General features: G+C 53.9%; 1 protein-coding gene and 1 long non-coding RNA gene across 6 annotated transcripts; one reads left to right on the top strand and one right to left on the bottom strand.

The window, feature by feature from the left end:
• Positions 1-305: 305 nt before the first annotated feature.
• On the bottom strand, positions 306-8,687 carry LOC136787870 (Y-box-binding protein 2-like). 5 transcript variants are annotated; one of them, XM_066985255.1, is made up of 10 exons: positions 7,584-8,687; positions 4,227-4,290; positions 4,097-4,130; positions 3,874-3,963; positions 3,128-3,194; positions 2,889-2,968; positions 2,433-2,551; positions 1,827-1,959; positions 1,142-1,272; positions 306-546 (listed from the first exon to the last, which is right to left on the bottom strand). In XM_066985255.1, the coding sequence occupies exons 1-9, from the start codon at positions 7,768-7,770 to the stop codon at positions 1,168-1,170; spliced, it is 879 nt and encodes a 292-aa protein (XP_066841356.1). In that variant the 5' UTR covers positions 7,771-8,687; the 3' UTR covers positions 306-546; positions 1,142-1,167. The 5 variants fall into 5 exon arrangements, with proteins under 5 accessions (XP_066841356.1, XP_066841354.1, XP_066841353.1 ...); XM_066985253.1 differs by having other exon boundaries at positions 2,889-3,194; positions 7,584-7,659; positions 7,699-8,684; XM_066985252.1 differs by having other exon boundaries at positions 1,827-1,944; positions 2,889-3,194; positions 7,584-8,685.
• A 148-nt stretch (positions 8,688-8,835) lies between these two features.
• Positions 8,836-15,516, top strand: LOC136787873 (uncharacterized). The gene is made up of 3 exons (XR_010826954.1): positions 8,836-8,958; positions 11,743-11,855; positions 13,478-15,516. It is a non-coding gene; the product is annotated as an uncharacterized lncRNA (long non-coding RNA).
• The last annotated feature ends 7,005 nt before the right edge of the window (positions 15,517-22,521 follow it).

Raw genomic sequence — 22,521 nt, 5'->3', positions numbered from 1 at the left:
AAATGATTTGGGGGGGGATTTTGAGGACCCCCCCCCCCACCCTAAATCATTGGGGCAGATTTTTGGGACCCCCCACCCCACCCTAAATAATTTGGGGGGGGGGCATTTTGGGGGTCCCCCCCCCCACCCAAGTGCCTCGTTCTCCCGGGGGGGCCCCCCCACTTCTGCCCCCCCCCCCGCCTGTACATAAACGCCGCTCCCTCCCGGACCCCACCGTGGTTTTTTTTGGGGTGGGGGGGCCCCGAAAACAGCCCCCACCCCCCCAAAAATTTGGGGGGGGGGCACAGACGAGGCGGGGAGGTCGCTGCAGTTCAAACATCTTTATTGTGGGGGGGGTCCTTCAACTGGGAAATATTGGGGGGGGGGGGCCAAAAAACATTGCGGGGCCCAAAAACCATAGGGGGGGGCCCAAAACCATGGGGGGGGCCAAAAACCATGGGGGGGGCCAAAAACCATGGGGGGGGGCACCTGGTGGGGGCCCCTCCTTGTGCCCCCCCCCCCGTGGTGGTGGTGGGATCACTTGGCGGCGGGGGGGGCGGCGGAGACCTGTGGGGAGAGGGGGGGGGTGAGTGGGGGGAATTTGGGGGGGGGGCACAAAAGGGGGGGGGCATCCAAGGGGGGGCACCCAAAAGGGGGGGAGGGAGATTTGGGGGGGGGGGCACCCAAATGGGCGGGGGGGACACCCAAAAGGGGGGGGGATTGGGGGGGGGGGGCACCCAAAAAGGGGGGCGGAATTTGGGGGGGGGCGCCCAAAAGGGAAGGGGGGGGAATTTGAGGGGGGCGACACCCAAAAGGGAAGTTTTTTGGGGGGGGGGCAGGCACAAAGTAGGGGATTGGGGGGGGGGGGGAAGGGGATTTTTTTGGGGGGGGCCAGCCCCAAAAGGGAGGAGGGGCAAAAGTGGGAGAAGGATTTGGGGGGGGGGGAAGGGGGAGTATTTGGGGGGGGGGTCCAAAAAGGGGAGGAGGATTTGGGGGGGGGGCTCCAAAAATGGGGGGGCGGCACCCCAAGGGGGGGGGCAAAGGGGGAGAATTTGGGGGGGGAGGGGACACACAAGGGGGGGATTTGGGGTCCCAAGAGGACAACTGGGGGGGGGGTCACACACCCAGTTCGGGGGGGGCACGCCCCGTTTTGGGGTCTCACCTCCGGCAGGGGGGGTCCCGGGGGGGTCAGCGGCGCCTCGGTGCCCTTGGGCTCGGGGGGGGGGGGGGGGGGGCGCTGGCCGGGGCGTCCCCCCCCGCGGCGGCCGAGCTGGGGGGGGGCAGCGGCGGCTCCTTGAGGGCGGGGGGGGGGGAGGGGGGGAGAGGGTGAGGGGACCCCAAAATGGGGGGGGGGAACCCCGGGGACCCCCCCTCAGACCCCAAAACGGGGGGAGTCCCATGGGACCGCCCCCCGGCACCCCAAAAAGGGGGGGGGGCAATCCCATGGGGTCTCCCCCTACACCCCAAGGCCCCCACGGGGGGGATTTGGGGACCCCAAAATAGGGCCGGGGGCAGCCCTAAGCCCCCCCCACCCCTTAAAGACCCCCCTGAGGACCCCCGAGGACCCCGAACCAGCCCCGTCCCCCCCCCACGGGGTCACCCCACAAATCAGGGACCCCAAAGCGGGGTCAGGACAATCCCATGGGGGCACCCCCACAGCCCGGGGACCCCAAAATAGGGCTGGGGGCAACCCTAAGGGCCCCCCCCCCACCTTAGGGACCCCCTGGGGACCCCAAGCCGGCCCCGCCCCCCACCCCACGGGGTCACCCCAAACCCCGGGGGCCCCATAAAGGACCCCCCCCCCCCCCAGGACCCCCAAAGCCCCCCCCAAACCCCCCCCCCCTCACCTGGGCCGATCCGGGCTGGCGGCGGAGGAGCACGAGGGAGCGGGGCCGCTGCCCACGTGGCTCAAGCCCCGCCCCCGGCCCCGCCCCCGGCCCCGCCCCCTCGGCCCCGGCCTGGGGCTGGGCACCGAATGGCCTGGGGGCGGGGCCAGGCGTCGGGGGCGGGGCCGGGAGGGGACACGCCCCCTCCAGGCCCCGCCCACCTCCCTCCCCTCTGAGCCCCCCCCTCCACAGCTCCCTCCCCAAGCCCCCACCCTCGGAGGCCACGCCCCCCCGAGGCCCCGCCCCCTCCAGGCCCCGCCCCCTCCCTCCTCTGATCCCCCCTCCCCTCCTCAGCCCCCACCCCCCGCCCCTGCCCCCTGAGGCCCCTCCCCTCTCAAGCCCCGCCCCCTTTGGGACACCACCCTCAGGCCACGCCCCCTTTCTGGCCACGCCCCCACCCATCCCTAGGCCCCTCCCCCCTCCAAACCCCCCTTTCCCTTTTAAGGCCCCGCCCACACCCTAAGTCCCACCCCGAGACCCCTCCCCGCTAGGCCCCGCCCCCTCCGCCTTTAGGCCCCGCCCCCTCTCCCGTTAAGCCCCGCCCCTCCCGTTAGGCCCCGCCCCTACCTGCGGAAGCGGGGTCGGAACCCCCGCTGCCCCCGGGTGCGCTCAGGGGGGGCCACGGTGGGCGGGGCCTGCCCGCTGGGGGGCGGGGCCTCCCCCCTTTCCTCCTCCCCCTCAGGGGCCTGGAAGGGGAGGGAAAAAGAAAAAAGGGGGGGGTCAGGAGGGGCCCCAAAACCCCCCCGGGACCCCCAAATTGTCCCCGCGTGTCCCCTAACCCCTCCCCCAGACCCCCCCCAAATCCCCCCACAACCCCCCAAATACCCCCAAGACCCCCCCAAATCCCCTCACTACCCCCCCCGAGCCCCCCCCAAATGCCCCCATTTCCCCCCCCCCGCCCGGATCCCCCCCCAAATGCCCCCATTCCCCCCCAAACCCACTTGTTCCCCCCCCCAAACGCCCCCCCAAACCCACTTGTTCCCCCCCCAAACGCCCCCCCAAACGCCCCCCCCCAGTGCCCACCTCGGTGGCCCCGCCCTGCTGCCAGTGCCCCCCCCCCGGGAAGCGGCAGTGGAAGAAGAAGGGGAGCCAGCGGCGGCGGTGGGGCGGTGGCAGCCGGGCGCCCCCCTCGCCCCCCGACCCACCCTTGACAGCAGGGGGGGCAGCGGTGGCAGGAGCACTCAGGGGGGCCGGGCCTGCGGCGGGGGGGGCCGGGCCCTGCCGCGGTGGGCGGGGGTAGAAGCGGCAGAAGCGGCGGCGGTCGGGGGCGTAGCGGCTGCCCTTCACCGGGACCCCCCCCGGGCCCGTCACGTTGGCGGCTTCGGGGCCCTGCAGGGGAGGGGGAGACGCGTGAGGGGGCGGGGCTTGGGGGAGGGGGCGGGGCCAGGGGGTGGGCGGGGCTAACGGGTGGGGGGCGGGGCCTGGAGGGGGAGTGGGGCGGGAGCCGGGGTGGTTACATGAGGGTAAGTGGGGCTGGAAAGGGGGCGTGGCCTAAAGGGAGGGGGCGGGGCGTAGCCAGGGGGCGGGGTCGGGGGTGGGCGGGGCTAATGGGAAGGGGCAGGGACTGGAGGGGGCTGGGTGGAAGGAGGGGGCGTGGCCTAAACGGGAGGGGGCGTGGCCTATGTAAAAGGGGCGTGTCCCAGGGTGAAGGGGCGTGGCCTGTGCCGGAGTGGGCGTGGCCTGTGCAGGAGTGGGCGTGGCCTGTGCAGGAGTGGGCGTGGCCTGTGCAGGTGGTGTCCCCAGCCCTATATGCAGGGCAATGGCCCGAGGGGCGTGGCTTTCCTAAAAGAGGGCGTGGCAAAAAGAGGGGGCGTGGCCTGTGCAACGTGGGCGTGGCGATTCGGAGGGGCGTGGCCTAGGCGAGAGGGGGCGTGGCCCGGGCCAAAGGGGGCCCCAGCCCTCCATACAGCACGATGCCGAGCGAAAGGGGGCGTGGCTTGAGCGAAAGGGGGCGTGGTTCGAGCGAAAGGGGGCGTGGTTCGAGCGACAGGGGGCCCCGCCCACCTACCTTCACGCCCTGCACGATGTCGAACTCGACGGTCTCCCCGTCGCCCACACTGCGCAGAAACTTGCGGGGGTTGTTGCGCTTGATCGCCGTCTGCGGGGAGGGGGGGGGGCCCAAAAATTTGGGGAGGGGCCCCAAAATTCCAGGGGGGGTCCGCAGGGAGGTCCTGGGGGGCACCCCAAAAAATTTGGGGGGGGGGGGGGTGTTTCAGGGGGGTTTGGGGTACCTGGTGTACGAAGACGTCCTCCTTGGTGTCATTCCTGGGGGGGCGGAATTAATGTAGGGGGATTAATTAAGGCAATTTGTTCCCCCCCCCCTCCATAATTTGCGCCCCCCCCCCAATTTCCCCCCCCCACCTGTTGATGAAGCCATAGCCACAGCGCACGTTGAACCACTTCACAGTGCCCAGCACCTGGGTGGCTGGGGGGGGGAGAGAATTTGGGGTGAAAAACGTCAGTTTTGGGATTCCTCTTAGTGCCCCCCCGACCCCTTTAAGTGGCAGGGGGAGTCCCCAGGACGGGCAGGTGCCCCCCCAGTCCCTCCCAGTAAGCCCCAGTGATCTCCCAGCAACCCCCCCAGTAACTCCCAGTTAACCCCCCCAGTGACCCCCAGCCTCTCCTAGCTCCTCCCAGTTAATCCCAGTAGCTCCCAGTTAACCACAGTAACCCCCAGTACCCCCTCAGTTACCCCCTAGCCTTTCCCAGTAACACCCAGCCCCTCTCAGTTACCTCCAATACCTCCCAGCTACCCCCAGTTTTCCCCCAGCCTCTCCCAGTTTCTCCCAGTTACCCCCACTATGTGGGAATGGAAATGTTGTTTTTGCAGTGTTACATGGTACAGAAGGAAGGAATGGGGTATTGAGATATGCTTACAGTGATAAGAAAGCTTAACAGAAAACCTTGTAAAATGCAGACAGCCGGACTCCTTAGAGCAATTAGGTGAAAATCACGGTGTCAAGTCAAATCAGATAAGTGATGAAACATTACCACTTCAAACAGTAAAAAAGTCAAAAGAAGCTTGAAATTTAACAGGCCAGCAACTGAAGGCCAGGCATTGTCTGTGAAGCATCAGATAGATTGTGAACCTGGATTACCCACTCAGTGGGGAAACTGGGGAGGGTCCTGTCATCAAAAAGTATATAAACTGGGTTTTGGAACTATGGGTGTGCTCTCCTGCTTGTGGGGCGCCCGCCATTGCAATCGCGAATAAATTACTGCTTCGCTGAGCTCCTCGCCTGAGCCCAAGTTGTTGGCTACGGAGCGTTTCTCACAATTTGGGGCTCGTCCGGGAGCCAGTCGCCTACCGGGGAGCCCCACCGCCGCAGCAGCAGGAAGGCATGCCCCGCTGATTTCAGCGGTCCTGTGCATCGACGGCGGCTCTGCGGAGAGCTGACAGAGGGCCCGAGGCTGATGAAAGAGGCAGGATCCGTGAAGGAGTGGGGAAAAGGAAGAAGGTAGACACTCAGGGTTTTAAGAATTGATCCGGTAACTCTGTGCACAGACCAAGGTAAGAAATATTAAGTATTGCTTTGGGGGTCGGGTGAGACTCTGTGTGATGTGTGCTTGAGACGTACTTTTGTACGAAGCGAGTGTGGGGTCCTGATCCGCGGTGCCGCAGCTCCGCGAGGGGCGCAGGCAGAGACGGACGAAGCGTGAGATAAGGGAGAGAAAGGAAGAGTCTCGGGAAATGTGGTGTGCGGTAAGCCTTGCACGGGGAAGTGCTCGGAAGTACACCAGGGAATCTGGTAAACTCATAGGTGTGCGGTAGCCCTTGCACGGGGAAGTGCTTGGCAGTACACCCCCATTTTCCAGAATAGGAAAAATGGGAAATATGAGTTCCAGGGGACAGGGAGATATCCCTGGGGGAGTGCCTACCGAAAGTTCTTCCTGAAGAATTATAAGAAATTGGAAAAATAATCTCAAAATTGGAGGAGATGGTAAAAAAAAAAAAAAAAAAAAAAGGTTAAATATTGTGTATTAGTCTGGACAAAAGAACCGATTAAGGAAACAGCAGTATTTTGGCCAAAATACGGGCCTGATGAAAATTCAGGCTTGAAATTTATGTGTAAACTATAAGATTCCTTTTTTTTTTTTGGAGGAGGAGCCAAGTTATGCTCCCTATAATCCTAATATTGCACCGGTGGCAGCAGCAGTCGCTCCAGGAAAGGAGACAGGGACTGCAATTAACACTGTCCCTAGAGAAGAGCGTACTCTAGGCTCTGGCAAGAATTAGAACAAGGCAGAAGAGGTACTGAGAATTTTGCCTTCCCTGATACTAACAGCACTAACACTAACTGTGTATCCTCTTAAGTGAACTTCCCCCCTCCTTACCAGCAGAGAGGTTAGGAGTTTCCTAGGACCTAACTTATACTCTTGGGGAGGGGGAATTACGTATATAAATATGTTGTTTACAGGGAAAGAAATGGGAATGGTCAGGAGGAGAGCTGCTATACAAAAATGGGAAAGAACTCATCCTCCAGGACCAGGGGTAATACCGGCAGGGCAGAAATACCCACTTGCCGATCCTGGCTGGAAGAATAATAGTGTGCAACACAGAAATCATACGAGAGACTTGGGGTCAGAATGAGAAAGTACTTGGGGATGAATCCTGAGGACCCGGTATCCCAAGGGCTCTTGAAAGCTCATTTTGTGATTGAAGCCTGGCAAGATGCACAGAAAATGCTCCAGAAGGTGGGGGGGATGTAGTGACCAGTCACTGGGGGGCCCTCCTGCGGGAGGCCCTGAACGTGTGTGTCAAGAGGGGAGATGAGAAGGAAAGCAGAGGGTGAAACTAATGGTACTGACAGCGTAGCAGGTAGTCAGGCAGAGGGTTGGAGAAAGAGGAAGAAAATCTTCAGGGGGAGTCAGGGCCAGGATGGAAAAGAGAGGAAGAGAGATGAAGGAATGGCAGGCAAGGAAAGCTACCCGTGTTGTGGCCTGAATCTTAGCAGGGACAGGCTTTGATGGGATGTTTTAAGTGTGGGCAGGCTGGCCACTTCAGGTAGGAATATCCGGAGTGGAAGAAGGAAGGTATGGAATTAAGTTGGCTAATGACTGAGACTTTGGTGAAAGTACAGGCTGGAGAAAGACAAGAAGCGTTAAAAAGGGTTATGGAAGGTGTTAAAGGTGTGGTATGTAATGTTTGACAGAGCTGTTTTTTGAATGAGTTGGGAAAGTTGAACGAGCAGGGAAAGAGGGTGTAGGCACTATCTAAGTAACAGTCTAGAGGTTTTGGTATATTTGCTGTGGTGTTTGGTCAGTTTCCCAAGTATCGAGAAGGGGGGGACGGGGGGGGCAGCCTGCTCCACCAGGGGCCTCTCCACAGGCCGCAGGGGGCTTCGGCTCCGGCGCCTGGAGCGCCTCCACCCCCTCCGTCTGTGCTGACTTTGGTGTCTGCGGGGAGGTTTCTCGCTCCTCGCTCTCCCAGCTGCTGTTGAGCAGCAGGTTTTTGTTTGTTTGTTTGTTTGTTTTCGGAGTGTTTCTCACAACTATCCCCCCCAGCCTCTCCCAGTACCCCCCAGCCCCTCCCAGTTACCCCCCAAGGCCTCTCCCAGTTTCCCCCAGTACCCCCCTAGCCCCCCCAGTGAACCCCAGTACCCCCCAGTTACCCCCACCCCACCAGAGGAGTGTGGCAGGGTGAGGGCTCATCACCCCAAGGCCCCTGCACCCCCCTCCTAACACCCCCGGTGAGCACGGCCTGTCCCCACCCCTCACCCAGCACGGGCTTGGCACGGGACGCAGCTGCAGGCTCTGAGGTAACGGCCGGGGAGGGAGCGGCAGCGGCACCGGCCTCTGAGGGGGCCGGGGGGGGAGCGGCAGCGGCACCGGCCTCTGAGGGGGACGGTGGCGGGCCCGGGGGGGAGCCGGGCGGCTCGGCAGGGCCCTGCGAGTCGCTCAGCATGGCCGCGGCCACCGGGGGGCGATAGCGGAGAGAACCGGGGGAGGCTGGTAACAGGCCTGGTCGCTGAGGGGGAGAGAACAGCGCCGAGCTCCGACCCTGTCGCCGCCGCCGCCGCTTTTGAGGGGGTTCTGCCCGGGGCTGCCTCGCCAACCGCCGCCAGGCTCCGCCCCCCCGGCTTCGCGCCTCGCCCGCGGCTCCCCATTGGCTGGCAGGGAGCGGGGGGGGGAGGGGAAGGGCGGCGATTGGGCGCGTTATATTTTGGCGTTATATTGGGTTATATTGGGTTATATTGGGTTATATTGGGTTATATTGGGTTATATTGGGTTATATTGGGCGCGTGGCGGGCACGAGGCGCGCGGCACCACGTGGGGGGAGGGATAAAGGCTGGAGCGGGGCGGAGCATGCACGAGTGGCAGCGCCTGTCCCTCCCTGTCTCCCCCCTCCGCTCTCTGTTCGCGCATGCAGAGAAGCGCCGCCGCGCTCATTTGTGTGTGTTAACATAAATTTACTTAACGTCAACGTCTGCGTTCGGCTGGGGGTGCTGCGCAGTGCCGGGCGGGGCAACGTTTGTACGTATTTAAAGAAATGTACGTTTTCATAGGTAAAAGCGTCCCGCACCTGCGGTGATTTGCATAAACTTTCATGATCTGGGCGTGGGGGGGGCGGAGGATTAACGAGGGCCTTGCCGGGCCGTTAATTGTCCTCATTACGCTCATTTGCATACAAGCCGGCGCTTCTCGCCGCGCCGTTGCCATGGCAGCCGCTCGCCCCCTTCCCAAGATGGCGGCGGGCGACGCTCTGCCCGCCGAGCCCCGTCTCTATGGCCGGGAGGGCCGCGCGCATGCGCAGTGTGGGGGCGGGGCCGCCGCTCCCTCCCTCCCCCACCCCTCCCCGCCGCGCATGCGCAGCTCCGCTCCCCGCCTCACCCCACCGCGCCCCTCCCTCCCCGCGCATGCGCCGCGGCGGCGGGGCGGGGCGGTGGCTGCGCGGCTCCCGCCTTGCGCATGCGCAGAGCGTCCCGGGCGCTCTTCCCCCCCCACTTAGGGCGGACGCTCTCACCGCGGGGGGGTCCGCGGGGGGGGGGGGGGAGGCGGTGGCGCTCCCGGCGCATGCGCAGTGCGGGCCGCGGGGTTGCAGCAGCCGGAGCGGCGGCGGCAGCAGGCGGCGGTTGGGCTCGCGGACGTGGGGGTGAGTCCGGCGGGGAGGGGGGGAAAAACCGGGGGGGGGTAAAATTTGGGGGGATCGGGAACCGACCCCCCCCCCCAGCAGGGTGCCGAATGGGCTCGCCCGGCGGGGAGGGGAGGGGGAGCGAGGAAGGAGCGCGCGGGGCCCGCGTGGCGCCTCCCCCCCATAAGGCGCGGGCTCCCCCCGGGCCCCCTCAGACCGGCGGCGGCGGCCGCCCCGCGAGGGTCGGTCCTGCTGCTCCGCTCCGCTGCTGCTCCGGCAGCTTCTGGGTTTGTACCATAAGCTCAAAACGAAAAAGATTAAAGGAATTCTGGGAAAAGATGTACCTATCCCGCGGACATCCCCACGGGGGCGTTTGCTAGCACATTGGAAGGAGGGAGGTTTTGGTCAAGAACTGCGGAAAGGAAAGCTGATTGATTATCGTAATATTTGGTGGCCCCAGTATAAACTAGAGGACCGAGAAACTTGGCCTGAGAATGGAACATTGCAATATAATACGATTTTACAATTGATGCTATTTTGCAAGCGGGAAGGAAAATATGATGAACTGCCGTACGTGGAATTATTCTTTTATTTGCGCCGAAAGCCTGAATGGCGGCGTGCTTGTGGAATAACGGTGCTTGAGGTTTCAACTGAGGAACGTTGTTGTGCGTGTACTAGGGAGGGACGCCGTATACAGCATCAGGCAATAGAGAATAATAAGTATTATGGGGAAATGAATAATGGAAATATTGATCTGGAAGTCGCGCCGTCGGCTCCGCCGGCAGAGCCGGGACAGGGAGGGAAAAGAGAAAAGGAAGATAGCAGTAGTGATGGAGAATCCCCGACTTTAGCCTCCCCGCGTCACATAGGACCCGGCAACAGCGAAGGGCAGCAGAAACTATAAATGAACAGAGAGGGAAAATAATCGCTCCCCTCAGGCAAGGAGGGGGGACAGAAGGACCGGTATATGTTAAGGTGCCTTTTTCAGCTGGGGACTTAATGACATGGAAACAAGCAGCCGGCACCTACAGGGAAAACCCAGATAAAGTAGCCGGGGTAATGAAAATGATAATTAAAACCCAAAATCCCGATTGGGATGATCTCCAGGCGATCCTGGATACTTTGATGGACTCGACAGAAAAAGACATGGTATTGCGGGCAGCCAGAGAGAGAGCCCGAGAAGATATACGAAATGGATTAGTGCTTGGAAATCTAGATCAAAACTTCCCCACCGAGGATCCCCAATGGGATTATAACACGGGGGATGGAATAAGGAGGCTGAAGAGATATCGAGATTGGGTACAAGTCGGGGTACAGAATGCCATGCCCCGGACCATAAATTGGTCAAAATTGTATAATGTCAGGCAAGAAAAAGCGGAATCGCCTTCCGCCTTTTTAGAGAGATTGAAAGAAACCGCTAAGAAATATACAGATTTAGACGTAGAGACTGAGCAAGCTAAAGCTCAATTGGCGCTCATTTTCCTGGGACAAGCCCGAGAGGATATTAGGAAGAAATTGCAAAAGTTGGAAGGTGCAGATTTGAGAAATTTGGATAGGCGGTTGGAAATAGCCTGGAAAGCGTATAATAACAGAGAAAAGGAAACGACAAAAAGGCAACAACAGAACTTATTAGCAGTAATTCAAGGGAGAGAACATGCAGGATTAAGGGGCGGGGGAAGAGGTAGAGGAACAGGGAGAGGCTACCCGAGCTCAGGGGGAAACCGGCTGGGTCTTAACCAATGTGCCCATTGTAAGGGGGAGGGTCATTGGAAAAACGAGTGCCCTCTCCGTGGACAGCTGATCGTTGGGGGGGGAAATTCGTTCCGAAACCGAGAAGCAGCCAAGGCGATGGTTCTGGGGGAATATAGTAGCTGACTAGGAGATCCGGTAGCAGAAACTAAAGAGCCCTTGGTAAAAATTCAAATAGGAAGTAAGGAAGTAAAATTTTTAATTGATACAGGGGCCACATATTCAGTACTCAATAGATTAAGTGGTAAGATAGGGGAAAGGAAAACTACTATTGTAGGTGCCACCGGGAAGGAGGAAATACGGCCGTTCTTACAACCCCTTGATTTACGGTTTGGAGGTAAAGAAATTACGCATGAATTTTTATATGCTATGCTCTTATTGATTTATATGAATTTTTATAAGCTATTAAATCACAGGGCCACAACTAATGAACCTGCCCCTATTTCTCTTTGGTATGACTGCGATCCAATTCATGTATTTTCATCCTTTTATATAAATATCAGTGCTTCTTTCCCCCTAGGTCTTGCTGTGATGGGAAGAAATAGAATTGTCACTTTGAAGAACCAGACATAGGCTATGCTATTTACCTCCTCCTCCCTGCACACCTGCCCTGCTGTAGATTTCTAGAAGCACAAGAGTAAAAAAAAAAAAAAAAAAAAAAACAAAACAAAGAAAAAAAACATTCAAACCTAAAAAAGCATCTGATTTAAAATAAAATTAATAAGAATCATTTAGGGAATACGAAGTCTTTGATGTACCAGTCCATACTAGAGTAAAGGTATCACTGCTCTCTTGCCAAAAATAATGTAGAGTTGGCTGTCCAGCAGTGATGTAAAGATCCAGTATGAAAACAGTAATTCCCCTTGTCCTTTTTGGCATCAGCCAGAGTAGAAATGGACTGGCTGCAGGAATTGCTAAATTGCTGAGTAACCGATGATGAATAAGTGGCTTTCCCCTTTATTTCAATGGGGGATTAAAATGATTGACGTTGGTGCTGGCAGGTTTCTAGGGGACTCTTGTAGTAATGCTCTACTTCTTGCATTTCCTTCCCTGCAGGTTGCAATCAAACAGATGAATTTGCAGCAGCAGCCCAAGAAAGAAGTGATTATCAATGAAATCCTGGTAATGAGGGAAAACAAAAACCCCAACATCGTCAGCTACTTGGACAGGTACGTCGTGATTTGAAGGGTTCACCGAGGGGCTCTGGAAAACCCACAAAGGGTTCACCGAGGCCTCCTTCCACGTCCTTATTGTGAACTACTGAAGCAAACACTCTTCTGCCCAGCAGCCACCAGTGGCTGAACAAAGTGCTGCACGACAAAGCACTTGCTGTCTGTGCAAAGGCTCTCTCCGCCTGCACGCATCAGGGTTATTTTCTTCAGACAATCAGTTTCAATGAATTTAATTGTTATCACTCCCAAGGCAATCTTCTCATCCCCATTAGAGCTAAAAGGTTAAGCTGCGGGGTCTTGTTGTAGGACAGTTCAGGCTCAGGGGAGAAGAAAAATACTTTCTTGTTCAGTCTTTCAAACACAGAAGATGATATTTGCCTCTCTGCAGTTAAACACATTCATTCCAAGGGGTTTTGGGGAGGTAACTCGTGACTGTATAATGTAAAGGGGTTCAGATGTGCTGGGGCCTCTGCATTCATACACTAAGAAGACGACTCAAAATTGTACGTTGGTAGTGAAGTCCAAAGAGTGACCTCAAGCCTTCATCCCTGAGGGACTGGGGTATCATGGAAGCTCTGAAAGCCTGCATTTTTTTTTGCCAGAAAGTGAATGTAGAAACCTGGCTTGTGCTGTCAAGCCCCCATTGCAGTGAATCCCAGGGTATGTGTAGGAGCAGTTTGGAGGAGCCAGACCTGCTGGTGGTGGTTGTCCTTTGGCCTGAAGAAGTCTTGCTGTAGGTGGAACTGTGTGAGACACTGCTAAACGCAGCTGCTCTCCATGGAAGAGCAGATCAGACAGGTCCTGAGGCAGCTTTTGAGGAGCCAGAGCACACAGAGGACAGATCTTGTCCACATCACATCATCTCACCGGTCCATCAAGACGTGTTCTCCTCCACTGACCAGTGGAGCAACTGCGAGAGTTCCTCCTTCACCATCCGGGGATGAAAATTGGTGATTATACTTCTTGTAAGCTGGTAATGAGCTGTTACCTCTATCCATAAAAACGAGCTTTTCCTCCAATGGCATCCCCAAATATGCTGCATCTTTTGTAAGAAAGTTACACAGGAGTAGCAGGGGAGAGTCTAGTTGAGCACGGCCTCTGAAGTAGGTGTTTGGATGCACCTTAGGCAAGGACCAAGTCTTCGTAACATTGCTTGCCGAAAAGGGGAGATTTTGAAAGTGTCTTTTCCCTTCATTTTTCTAAAATGGCTTATTTAAATGTGCCTGGTTTAAGATCTTCAGCAGTAATTCAGTTCTCTGTGAACTGCTCCCGCGGTTACTCATCATGTCCTAGGTGTAGGATTCAATTAAAGGAGGCTGACATGTCAAGTAGCCCTTAAAGGCTGATCTGTATTCTCTGCTGAGCTTATCTTGCCTCAAATCAGCATCATCCTGGAAGGAGAGGGTATTTGTAGCTGGGTCAGAAACACCTTACATTCCTTTATAGTTGGGTTTCAGGAGAACAGCTCCCCTTCCCAGCACATTATTGCCCTAAATCTCTTTGTCCTGCTTTCACACAGTCCCACTGTGTTACAGTCTGCAAGGACCTGGATTATAAATTATCATCTCAGTGGAGCACTGATGACTGCTAACAGATGTTTTTTCTCTAAACCCTCACAGGTTTGCACAGCAGCAAGGCATCTGGGCTGGTGAAACTCATCACAAGGCACCTGGGCTGGTGAAACTTGTCACCAGGTTCATCAGTTGTCTGTGACAACCTGAAGCTAGTCTCCAGAAGAGCCACGGACTGGTTTTCCTCATCCTTTACTTGGTGTTCAGGGCATCTCAGGTTGTCCCCTGCCCTGGCTGGGGTTTTTGCTGTCCTTAAGGGAACTCTCGACTCATCCGTCTGCTCCTTACAAAACGGGGCAGATAAGCTGTGAAGGTGGGGTTTATGGTTTTCAAGCTGATGGTTCCTTCCTTCGGGAATGTGTCATCCTGATGCATCTGTCATGAAAGGTTGAGCTGATGTTTTTCCGGATGGGCCCAAGAAGGCAGAAGTGGTTGGTGATGATTTTTTTTTACATGAGTTAATGCTGGTGCCTTCAACCCAGGTCTTCTGCTTCTAGACATGAGCACACGTGCTCCCAGCAGAGAACAATATCCCGAATGGATGTGAAAAGTCACCCTCATCTCAGCTTTTTCCTATTTATCTTCCTACAGGCTTCCTACAGATGAGATTTTTCAAATGCACGATGCTTAAAAAATGGTGTTCTTGAAAAAGACCTGAAAAGTTGTACGTGGGCAACCACCCAGGACTGGGTGCAACCACCCAGCTCCCTTCGGGCTGCTGCGCTGGGCTGACAGGAGGAGTCCCCAGGGGCCACCATGCGCCTTTAACACTTGTGAAAATAAACTGAGGGGTGAAAATGGTAGTGTGTAAGCGATTAGAGGTGTCTAATTTCTTATATTAGGAGTGAGTTTCTATAGCTGAGTAATTGGTAACGACAGACACGGAGAAGGCTGAGGTACTCAGCAACTTCTTTGCCTCCGTCTGCGCTGGTAGATGGGCTTCCCAAGTCTTTCATTTCCCTGAACCCGTAGGTGGAGGCTGGGGGAGCAAAGTCCCACCGACTGTAAGTGCAGAGCAGGTTCGAGACCACCTGCTGAATGTAAACAGGTCCAGGTCTATGGGACCTGATGACATGAATCCCAGGGTCCTGAGGGAACTGGCTGATGGGGTTGCCAAGCCTCTCTCCATCACAGTTGAGAAGTCCTGGCAGTCGGGCGATGTCACTGGTGAGTGGAAAAATGGAAACGTCATGCCCCTACTCTTCAACAATCAAAACAAAGAACTGAACAAAGAGCGCTACTCTTCACCAATTAAAACAATTAGGAGACTTTTCTTCTCAGCAAGAGCGGTCAGGCACTGGGACGCGTTGCCCAGGGAGGTGGTGGAGTCCCTGTCCCTGGGGGTGTTCAAGGCAAGGTTGGACGTGGTGCTTGGGGACGTGGTTTCGTGGGTGACATTGTTCGTAGGGGGATGGTTGGACCAGGTGATCTTGGAGGGCTTTTCCAACCTTAATTTTTCTATGATTCTATGATTCTGTGATCTTTTGGAAAGTCAAATGCAAATAAGACAGGGCCAAGCAATTTCCACAGGAAGGCTCTCCAGCTTTCTGTCTTCTCAAAGAAAATAATAAGTACCAAATAGGGAACTTAAATTTATTCTGAACACAGTATTTGCTCTAGAAAGCAAATCGTGTTTGAGAGATGGTACATCTTCTGGGGAAATATTATCTCTGGGACTGAAAATACGACCAGATAATACTGGTGGGTGTGGGTGGAGGGGGGACAGACTGGGCATTGCTTTCTGTTTTCACAGACCCAGGAACAGGCTTGAGAGCATGTGTTACACAGTGTATTACAGCTGCAAAATGCTGCAGTGCCACGTTTCACAGCATCCATGTACAGCTCTTTACTGATCACCAGCCTTCACATCGACAAGTGAGCAGCTCTGTGATGTTGATGGCCTCAGCGAGTCAGATTTAGAAGCTTACTCCTGAACACCTTGTTAACCACAAAAGCAGGCCTCCTTTGCAGCAGCAATGTAGCAGGCAGTGCAACAGGCTAGCTTGTACCACAGCTGTGGCATCAGTACGTGTTGTTTTTGGAGAAACCTGCTGATTTCTAACTTTTTCTTCCCTCCTGCTTTGCTTTTCCAGCTGACTTTGGCTTCCGCGCCGAGATCGCTCCCGAACAGAGCAAGCGCAGCACCGTGGTGGGGACCCCGTACTGGATGGCGCCTGAAGTGGTGACACGAAAAGCCTCCGGGCCCAAAGTGGACATCTGGTCACTGGGGATAATGGCCATCGAGATGATCGAAGGAGAACCCCCCTACCTCAATGAAAACCCCCTGAGAGTAAGCGAGTGCCTTTTTTTGCCCTCAGGCCTTCGCTGAGCCTGCTGGTTAACCTAGGCTCTGGAGGAGGCAGGTGAACCTCCGCTGTGGTTTCATCACATGCAGCTACACGTCTCCTTGGATGCTGTAGTGAGAAGATTGTGGTCATTTAAGTTAGAAGCCATGGCTGGTTCTGGGTGGCAGAGGGCACAGGCTCTTCCTGTTGCAGACCTTCAGGTAGGGTCTGAGTTAATCCTGTGGTGCATCCATAATTCCCCCCCTTCTGGAGAGGCTGACAGGGGCACCTTCTGGCCCCAGAGTGCCTGGCTTCTTAAATCCTTGTGAGTGGGGAAGAGAGCTGTCCTTGAATTCGAAGAATACCACATTACTCTTTTACAAACAGGGCTTTTTCTTGCTGGTGCATTGTTCTTCTTGGCATGCTCCCAGTAAAGCTCCAGGTTTAACAAGCCTTTAGTCAGGCTTTGCCCCTGCTGGTGTCTCTCCCTTCGTATTCTTTAATGAAAGGGGAAATTCTGTCAGTTTGTAAGAATGCGGCTGTTCTTGGTGTAAGCCAGTTTTATGGCTTTTTTTCCTAAGCTAAACAGGACGAAGGGATCTAGAACAGTTCTGTTTAACTTGTTTCCGCCTCTTTGACTGGAGGTGATTTTGGGAGAGAAGTGCAGCAGTGAAGAAATGCGAAAGGAAAATGTTGGTGTGGAGTTAAATGAGGATGGCTAAGCAACGGGGTGCTTTGCTCTCATTTAACTTAACTTGTTGCAGTTCCCAGGCTATCAGACCTCTACCTTGAGATGTGATGAGCGATGAGCTCAAAAGGCCTCTGCCAGCTGTCTGTTTCCTTTTAAAAGGCATCTAGCGATTTTCTTTTAAGAATAAAATTTTGCAGTGGATGAATTCTGAATTTCCTGATTCTTAGAAAATTCTTCATTCGCAAGCAGCAGCAAAACGACTCCACTCGTTTCTGTAGGGTGTTAAGTGCTGCTTGAGAACCTACTGGCCATCTTTTGTAAGGGACCAACTGCATCTTTAGAGTATTGACTTTTGAGGCCTTGTGCAGTTGGGCAAAGTATCGAGAGAACAAAGCCTCCTGATTATTCAGGGGTACCTTCCCATGAGGATATAGTTATTGCAGGAGTCGAGCACTGGCAGAGCTGTGCCAGCCAACTTCCCTATGTAAACACAGTCTGGACTGCTGGTTTTGTCCTCTTAATCCCTTGAGAGGGCTGCAGGATCCAAACCCAGATTACGAGGGTAAAGCAAGAAAGGATTGGATCCCATCCACATAAAAATAAGGCCGGCAGCTCTTCTCTTTGCTGAAACTTAAGCATTTCTTCGTCACCCTGATAAGGGTTTTTGTTTTGGTTTTGTTTTTCCCCATTGAACTGTGGGGAGGGAGAGGAAAAATGGGTGCCTCTGTGAACCGCAGCTGGAGTCTGACCTTCGTAACCTCCTGTTTCTTTGGTGCTTGCTTTGCTTTAGGCCCTGTATCTCATTGCTACTAACGGGACTCCGGAACTGCAGAATCCAGAAAAGCTTTCACCCATATTCCGAGACTTCTTAAATCGCTGTCTTGAAATGGACGTGGAAAAAAGAGGTTCTGCAAAAGAGCTGCTCCAGGTAAGTGCTGGGGAACAGGACGGAATTCAGCATTCTAGAGTGAGAATAGGCACGCGGAGAAATGTCATTTGGGGTCTTAAATACTGCGTCATCTGAAGTCACAAGCACAGCAGAGATGATTTACCATGAAGAAACGAACAAAAAAACCCAAAACGAACCAACCAAAAAACCCCAAATCCATACCGAAGCGTTTACAGAGTACTTTCCTTTTTGTGCTGTACTTGCTACTGGCAGCAGCTGTGCAGCGTGTTCTGTAACCAACCTCAAATAATTGCCGTGCCCCGAGCCTGCCAACTGCTGAGCCCCTTAATTCCCGTGGCTTCTGCACGCAGCTCACCCTAACATCTGGCTGTGGTGTTGCGGTCTGGCCATGCTTGTTCCCATTTGGATAACAGGAGGGCTTCCAGCTATCGAATGCTCTGGTTGTCTCCCTTCTGGGGGAGAGTTCCCAAAGCTTTTTGGAAGGGGCACGTCTTGCACTAACTGCAGCAGTTTGGCGTGAACACATTTTGCCAGATACAGCTCTTCCTGCAGAGGTGATGGAACCAAGCTTGTGAGAAATCCTCAGTTATTTCACTGAAAACCTGGTGTCTTTGTCTGGACTCCTGGTGAAAGTGAAGGACGAAGCTGCCAGGCTTTTTACCGACACAGATGAGGAGTGTTCATGTGTTTCCTTTTGTCAAACCTCCCACGGGGGTGGAAAATGTGCTTCAGCTCTTTGTAAAATAAATCTGTGATGATGGGGCCCTCAGACCTCGACTGTGAGACAGTTGTCTCTTTTTTGGTGTTCCTTTCTTTCCTTTAGTTTGTCTACTGGGTTCAGCTTTGGGAGTGCTGCTGCCGTTCTGAGACTCTAAAGAAGCATTAATCAGCGGCAGAAAGAATGGCAGTAGATGAAAGCTGACTTTTTCTCCTGGACTTGCCAACTCCAGAGTATCAGAGAGCAGCAGTGCTGTGTCCCTTGGGGCAGGAGAACATTGGGACTGCAGCATTTCTGCCTGCCTTTACCTTTTGGCCTCGGATTTTTCCACCTCTGAAGTGTGTTCAGATTGGGTGGTTGATCCCTTCTGGTGCTCAGAAATCCTGGGGGACTTAGGGTGATTTCCCTTTGGTGAACTTGACCCATTTCTCCATCAACACAAGCAAAGCTGTGCCAGTATTGGTTATGTGGAAGCTGAGTTTTGTTATTTGACAGCAGGGAAGTATGGAGATCTGAGTCTTGTAGTGGTGATGTGTTGTCAAAGTAGAGTTATTCCTCTAACCCTGAACTGTAAAGCTCATGAGAAGAAGGGAAACATTATCACTAAAGCTGCCTTGATTCTCTCTGCCTTGCTGGAGGGTTTGTCTCCAGTTGGAGACTGCAGATGTGGTCACAAAACACTCCTTAAATTTATGCCCAAAGAGGTTTATGTTCCTGAGGTCTTCACTTTTCCAAATCGCATTAAATTTTCCCCACTTTCCGTCTCATTCCTGCTCCAGCTTTCATTTTGAGATGCCAGGTGCTGAGGTTGAGCTTGTGGCTTTGACTCACCTCTGTGACCAAGGCAACTGGCTTTTATCATCAGTTCCTGCTGCTCCTACCCGTTCATTGACGTCTCATCATATAACCAGCCTGTAAATTGCCCGTGGCAGGGAACCTCTCTTAGCCTTGCTCACGCAGTGCCCAACACAACAGGTTTCCGAGGTCCTTTGTCCCTGCTGAAGTACAAATAAATAGTGATTTTATTTCAGTGCTAGCAATAAAATAACAAAGTGAGAAATAGGACAGCTGCTTGGCCATGCTACAAGCAATCAATAGCATTATAAAAGCTGTGGAATAACTTCTCTCTAAGTAGGACAAATAACAATATTTAATTACAAGGATTTTGAGGTGTGCTGGTGGCTGTAGAGCTTAATCTCTGTTATTTAGCTAGGTCTACCTAGCTTTCCTGGTGTTAATGGATCAGTGTGGGTAGTTTGGAGGTTGCAACGTTACTTTGGGCAACTCTGAGCTTTGGCAAAGATGCATGTGCGGTCAGGATCCATTTGCTCCTCATCTTCATGAAGCTGTTAAGTAACCCACCTAAAGTCACTGGGTATTTCTAAGGGCACTTGCCCTGCTTGCTTGCATCGCTATGTCCATCATGTCTAATTTGGCAAGACTCCTGCATGCACTGATGTTAAGTTCTGGGAGGCACAAGGCTGTACGTGCTCCTGCTATCTCAAAATGTGCAGTGGCTTTCCACAGGGGCAAAAGAAGCAGGGCATGGCTACAGCAAGTCAGGGACCTCCCACCTTGGGGTGCATCAGGCTACTGCTATCCTACCAAAAACATTCATCTCCAGAGGTTCAGCACTCTTGAGCAACCACAGCCAGCTGGCACTTCCCTGAGCACTTCTCCCTCCTACCCAAGTGATGTTCAGGGGGCGTAACACAGCAGAAATACCTTCTGCATTGAGCCACTGGTGGTTCCTGTGATGTGTGACTTCCCTACAAGACTGTTGGTATCACGCATCATAGCTAGACTTAGGTTAAACCATGGTCTGTTCTTCACCAGGTCTTAGGAGCACGTAGAGACCCTTTTTGAACCATGGTGGGCTGTGACCATGTTGGCTCCGTGTGAAAACTTGCGTTTGCCTTGTTTCCTAAGAGGCTGGCTGTGCTGCCTGCCTGTTATTTCTCAACAGTTTTTGGCTGAATCAGCGAATTTCAATCACCTGGGACAGACATCCTGACCTGCAGGGACATGGGATGGGGATGTGGAGGAGGGAGGATTCCACGTGTTGCAGGAAGGACCAGAGATCTTCACCCAGGCAATGCTTCCTTGTGATGTTTTACATCAGCAGCCCAACATGTCAGAAAGCTGAGCACGCTGATGCCCTTGCTGGAGCAGAGTTTTTACAGCAAGCAGTGCTTGGCGTGGTTTTGTTTGTGAGCATCGTAGTCTCTTCCTCCACCCAACTGAGGCCTGGAGGCCTCCTTCCACGTCCTTATTGTGAACTACTGAAGCAAACACTCTTCTGCCCAGCAGCCACCAGTGGCTGAACAAAGTGCTGCACGACAAAGCACTTGCTGTCTGTGCAAAGGCTCTCTCCGCCTGCACGCATCAGGGTTATTTTCTTCAGACAATCAGTTTCAATGAATTTAATTGTTATCACTCCCAAGGCAATCTTCTCATCCCCATTAGAGCTAAAAGGTTAAGCTGCGGGGTCTTGTTGTAGGACAGTTCAGGCTCAGGGGAGAAGAAAAATACTTTCTTGTTCAGTCTTTCAAACACAGAAGATGATATTTGCCTCTCTGCAGTTAAACACATTCATTCCAAGGGGTTTTGGGGAGGTAACTCGTGACTGTATAATGTAAAGGGGTTCAGATGTGCTGGGGCCTCTGCATTCATACACTAAGAAGACGACTCAAAATTGTACGTTGGTAGTGAAGTCCAAAGAGTGACCTCAAGCCTTCATCCCTGAGGGACTGGGGTATCATGGAAGCTCTGAAAGCCTGCATTTTTTTTTGCCAGAAAGTGAATGTAGAAACCTGGCTTGTGCTGTCAAGCCCCCATTGCAGTGAATCCCAGGGTATGTGTAGGAGCAGTTTGGAGGAGCCAGACCTGCTGGTGGTGGTTGTCCTTTGGCCTGAAGAAGTCTTGCTGTAGGTGGAACTGTGTGAGACACTGCTAAACGCAGCTGCTCTCCATGGAAGAGCAGATCAGACAGGTCCTGAGGCAGCTTTTGAGGAGCCAGAGCACACAGAGGACAGATCTTGTCCACATCACATCATCTCACCGGTCCATCAAGACGTGTTCTCCTCCACTGACCAGTGGAGCAACTGCGAGAGTTCCTCCTTCACCATCCGGGGATGAAAATTGGTGATTATACTTCTTGTAAGCTGGTAATGAGCTGTTACCTCTATCCATAAAAACGAGCTTTTCCTCCAATGGCATCCCCAAATATGCTGCATCTTTTGTAAGAAAGTTACACAGGAGTAGCAGGGGAGAGTCTAGTTGAGCACGGCCTCTGAAGTAGGTGTTTGGATGCACCTTAGGCAAGGACCAAGTCTTCGTAACATTGCTTGCCGAAAAGGGGAGATTTTGAAAGTGTCTTTTCCCTTCATTTTTCTAAAATGGCTTATTTAAATGTGCCTGGTTTAAGATCTTCAGCAGTAATTCAGTTCTCTGTGAACTGCTCCCGCGGTTACTCATCATGTCCTAGGTGTAGGATTCAATTAAAGGAGGCTGACATGTCAAGTAGCCCTTAAAGGCTGATCTGTATTCTCTGCTGAGCTTATCTTGCCTCAAATCAGCATCATCCTGGAAGGAGAGGGTATTTGTAGCTGGGTCAGAAACACCTTACATTCCTTTATAGTTGGGTTTCAGGAGAACAGCTCCCCTTCCCAGCACATTATTGCCCTAAATCTCTTTGTCCTGCTTTCACACAGTCCCACTGTGTTACAGTCTGCAAGGACCTGGATTATAAATTATCATCTCAGTGGAGCACTGATGACTGCTAACAGATGTTTTTTCTCTAAACCCTCACAGGTTTGCACAGCAGCAAGGCATCTGGGCTGGTGAAACTCATCACAAGGCACCTGGGCTGGTGAAACTTGTCACCAGGTTCATCAGTTGTCTGTGACAACCTGAAGCTAGTCTCCAGAAGAGCCACGGACTGGTTTTCCTCATCCTTTACTTGGTGTTCAGGGCATCTCAGGTTGTCCCCTGCCCTGGCTGGGGTTTTTGCTGTCCTTAAGGGACCCTGATCCCCAAGGGCTCCAACCTGCCAGCAGGGAAAGGAACACACCAGCCATAGGGCCACAGCTGGGGATTAAAAATTAACCTAATACAAACCAGAGGTTTTGAATCTCCAAGGCAGTTTTCCATGTTCTGAGACGTGCATTTCTTGCATTTCTTGCAATTACTGTCACTGTGTGCCTTCCTTTGCTCTCTGCTCTGTTTGTTTGTTTGTTTGTTTGGTGTTTTTGTTTTTTTTTTGAGACTTTTATTCCCTGAGCTGTCCCCCATGGATGATGTGCCTTTAGTGACAACAAATACATAGAAAAAAAGTAAGGTTGCTGCTCTATTTTTCATGTCATGGCTGCTGGCCCAGGCCATATTCTATCTCTCAGAGTGCAGTCACAAAGTGTGTACCCCAAAATGCTCAACTATCTGTCACCCATGAGGAGGTTTTGACCCTACAAGGCAGTTTTGGTGAGTGCT

This window comes from Anser cygnoides, chromosome 31 (assembly GCF_040182565.1).
Source record: "Anser cygnoides isolate HZ-2024a breed goose chromosome 31, Taihu_goose_T2T_genome, whole genome shotgun sequence".
In the NCBI taxonomy this organism is placed as follows: domain Eukaryota; kingdom Metazoa; phylum Chordata; class Aves; order Anseriformes; family Anatidae; genus Anser; species Anser cygnoides.
Note: the sequence above shows the minus strand (reverse complement) of the source record. Positions and strands in the feature narration are given on the sequence as shown.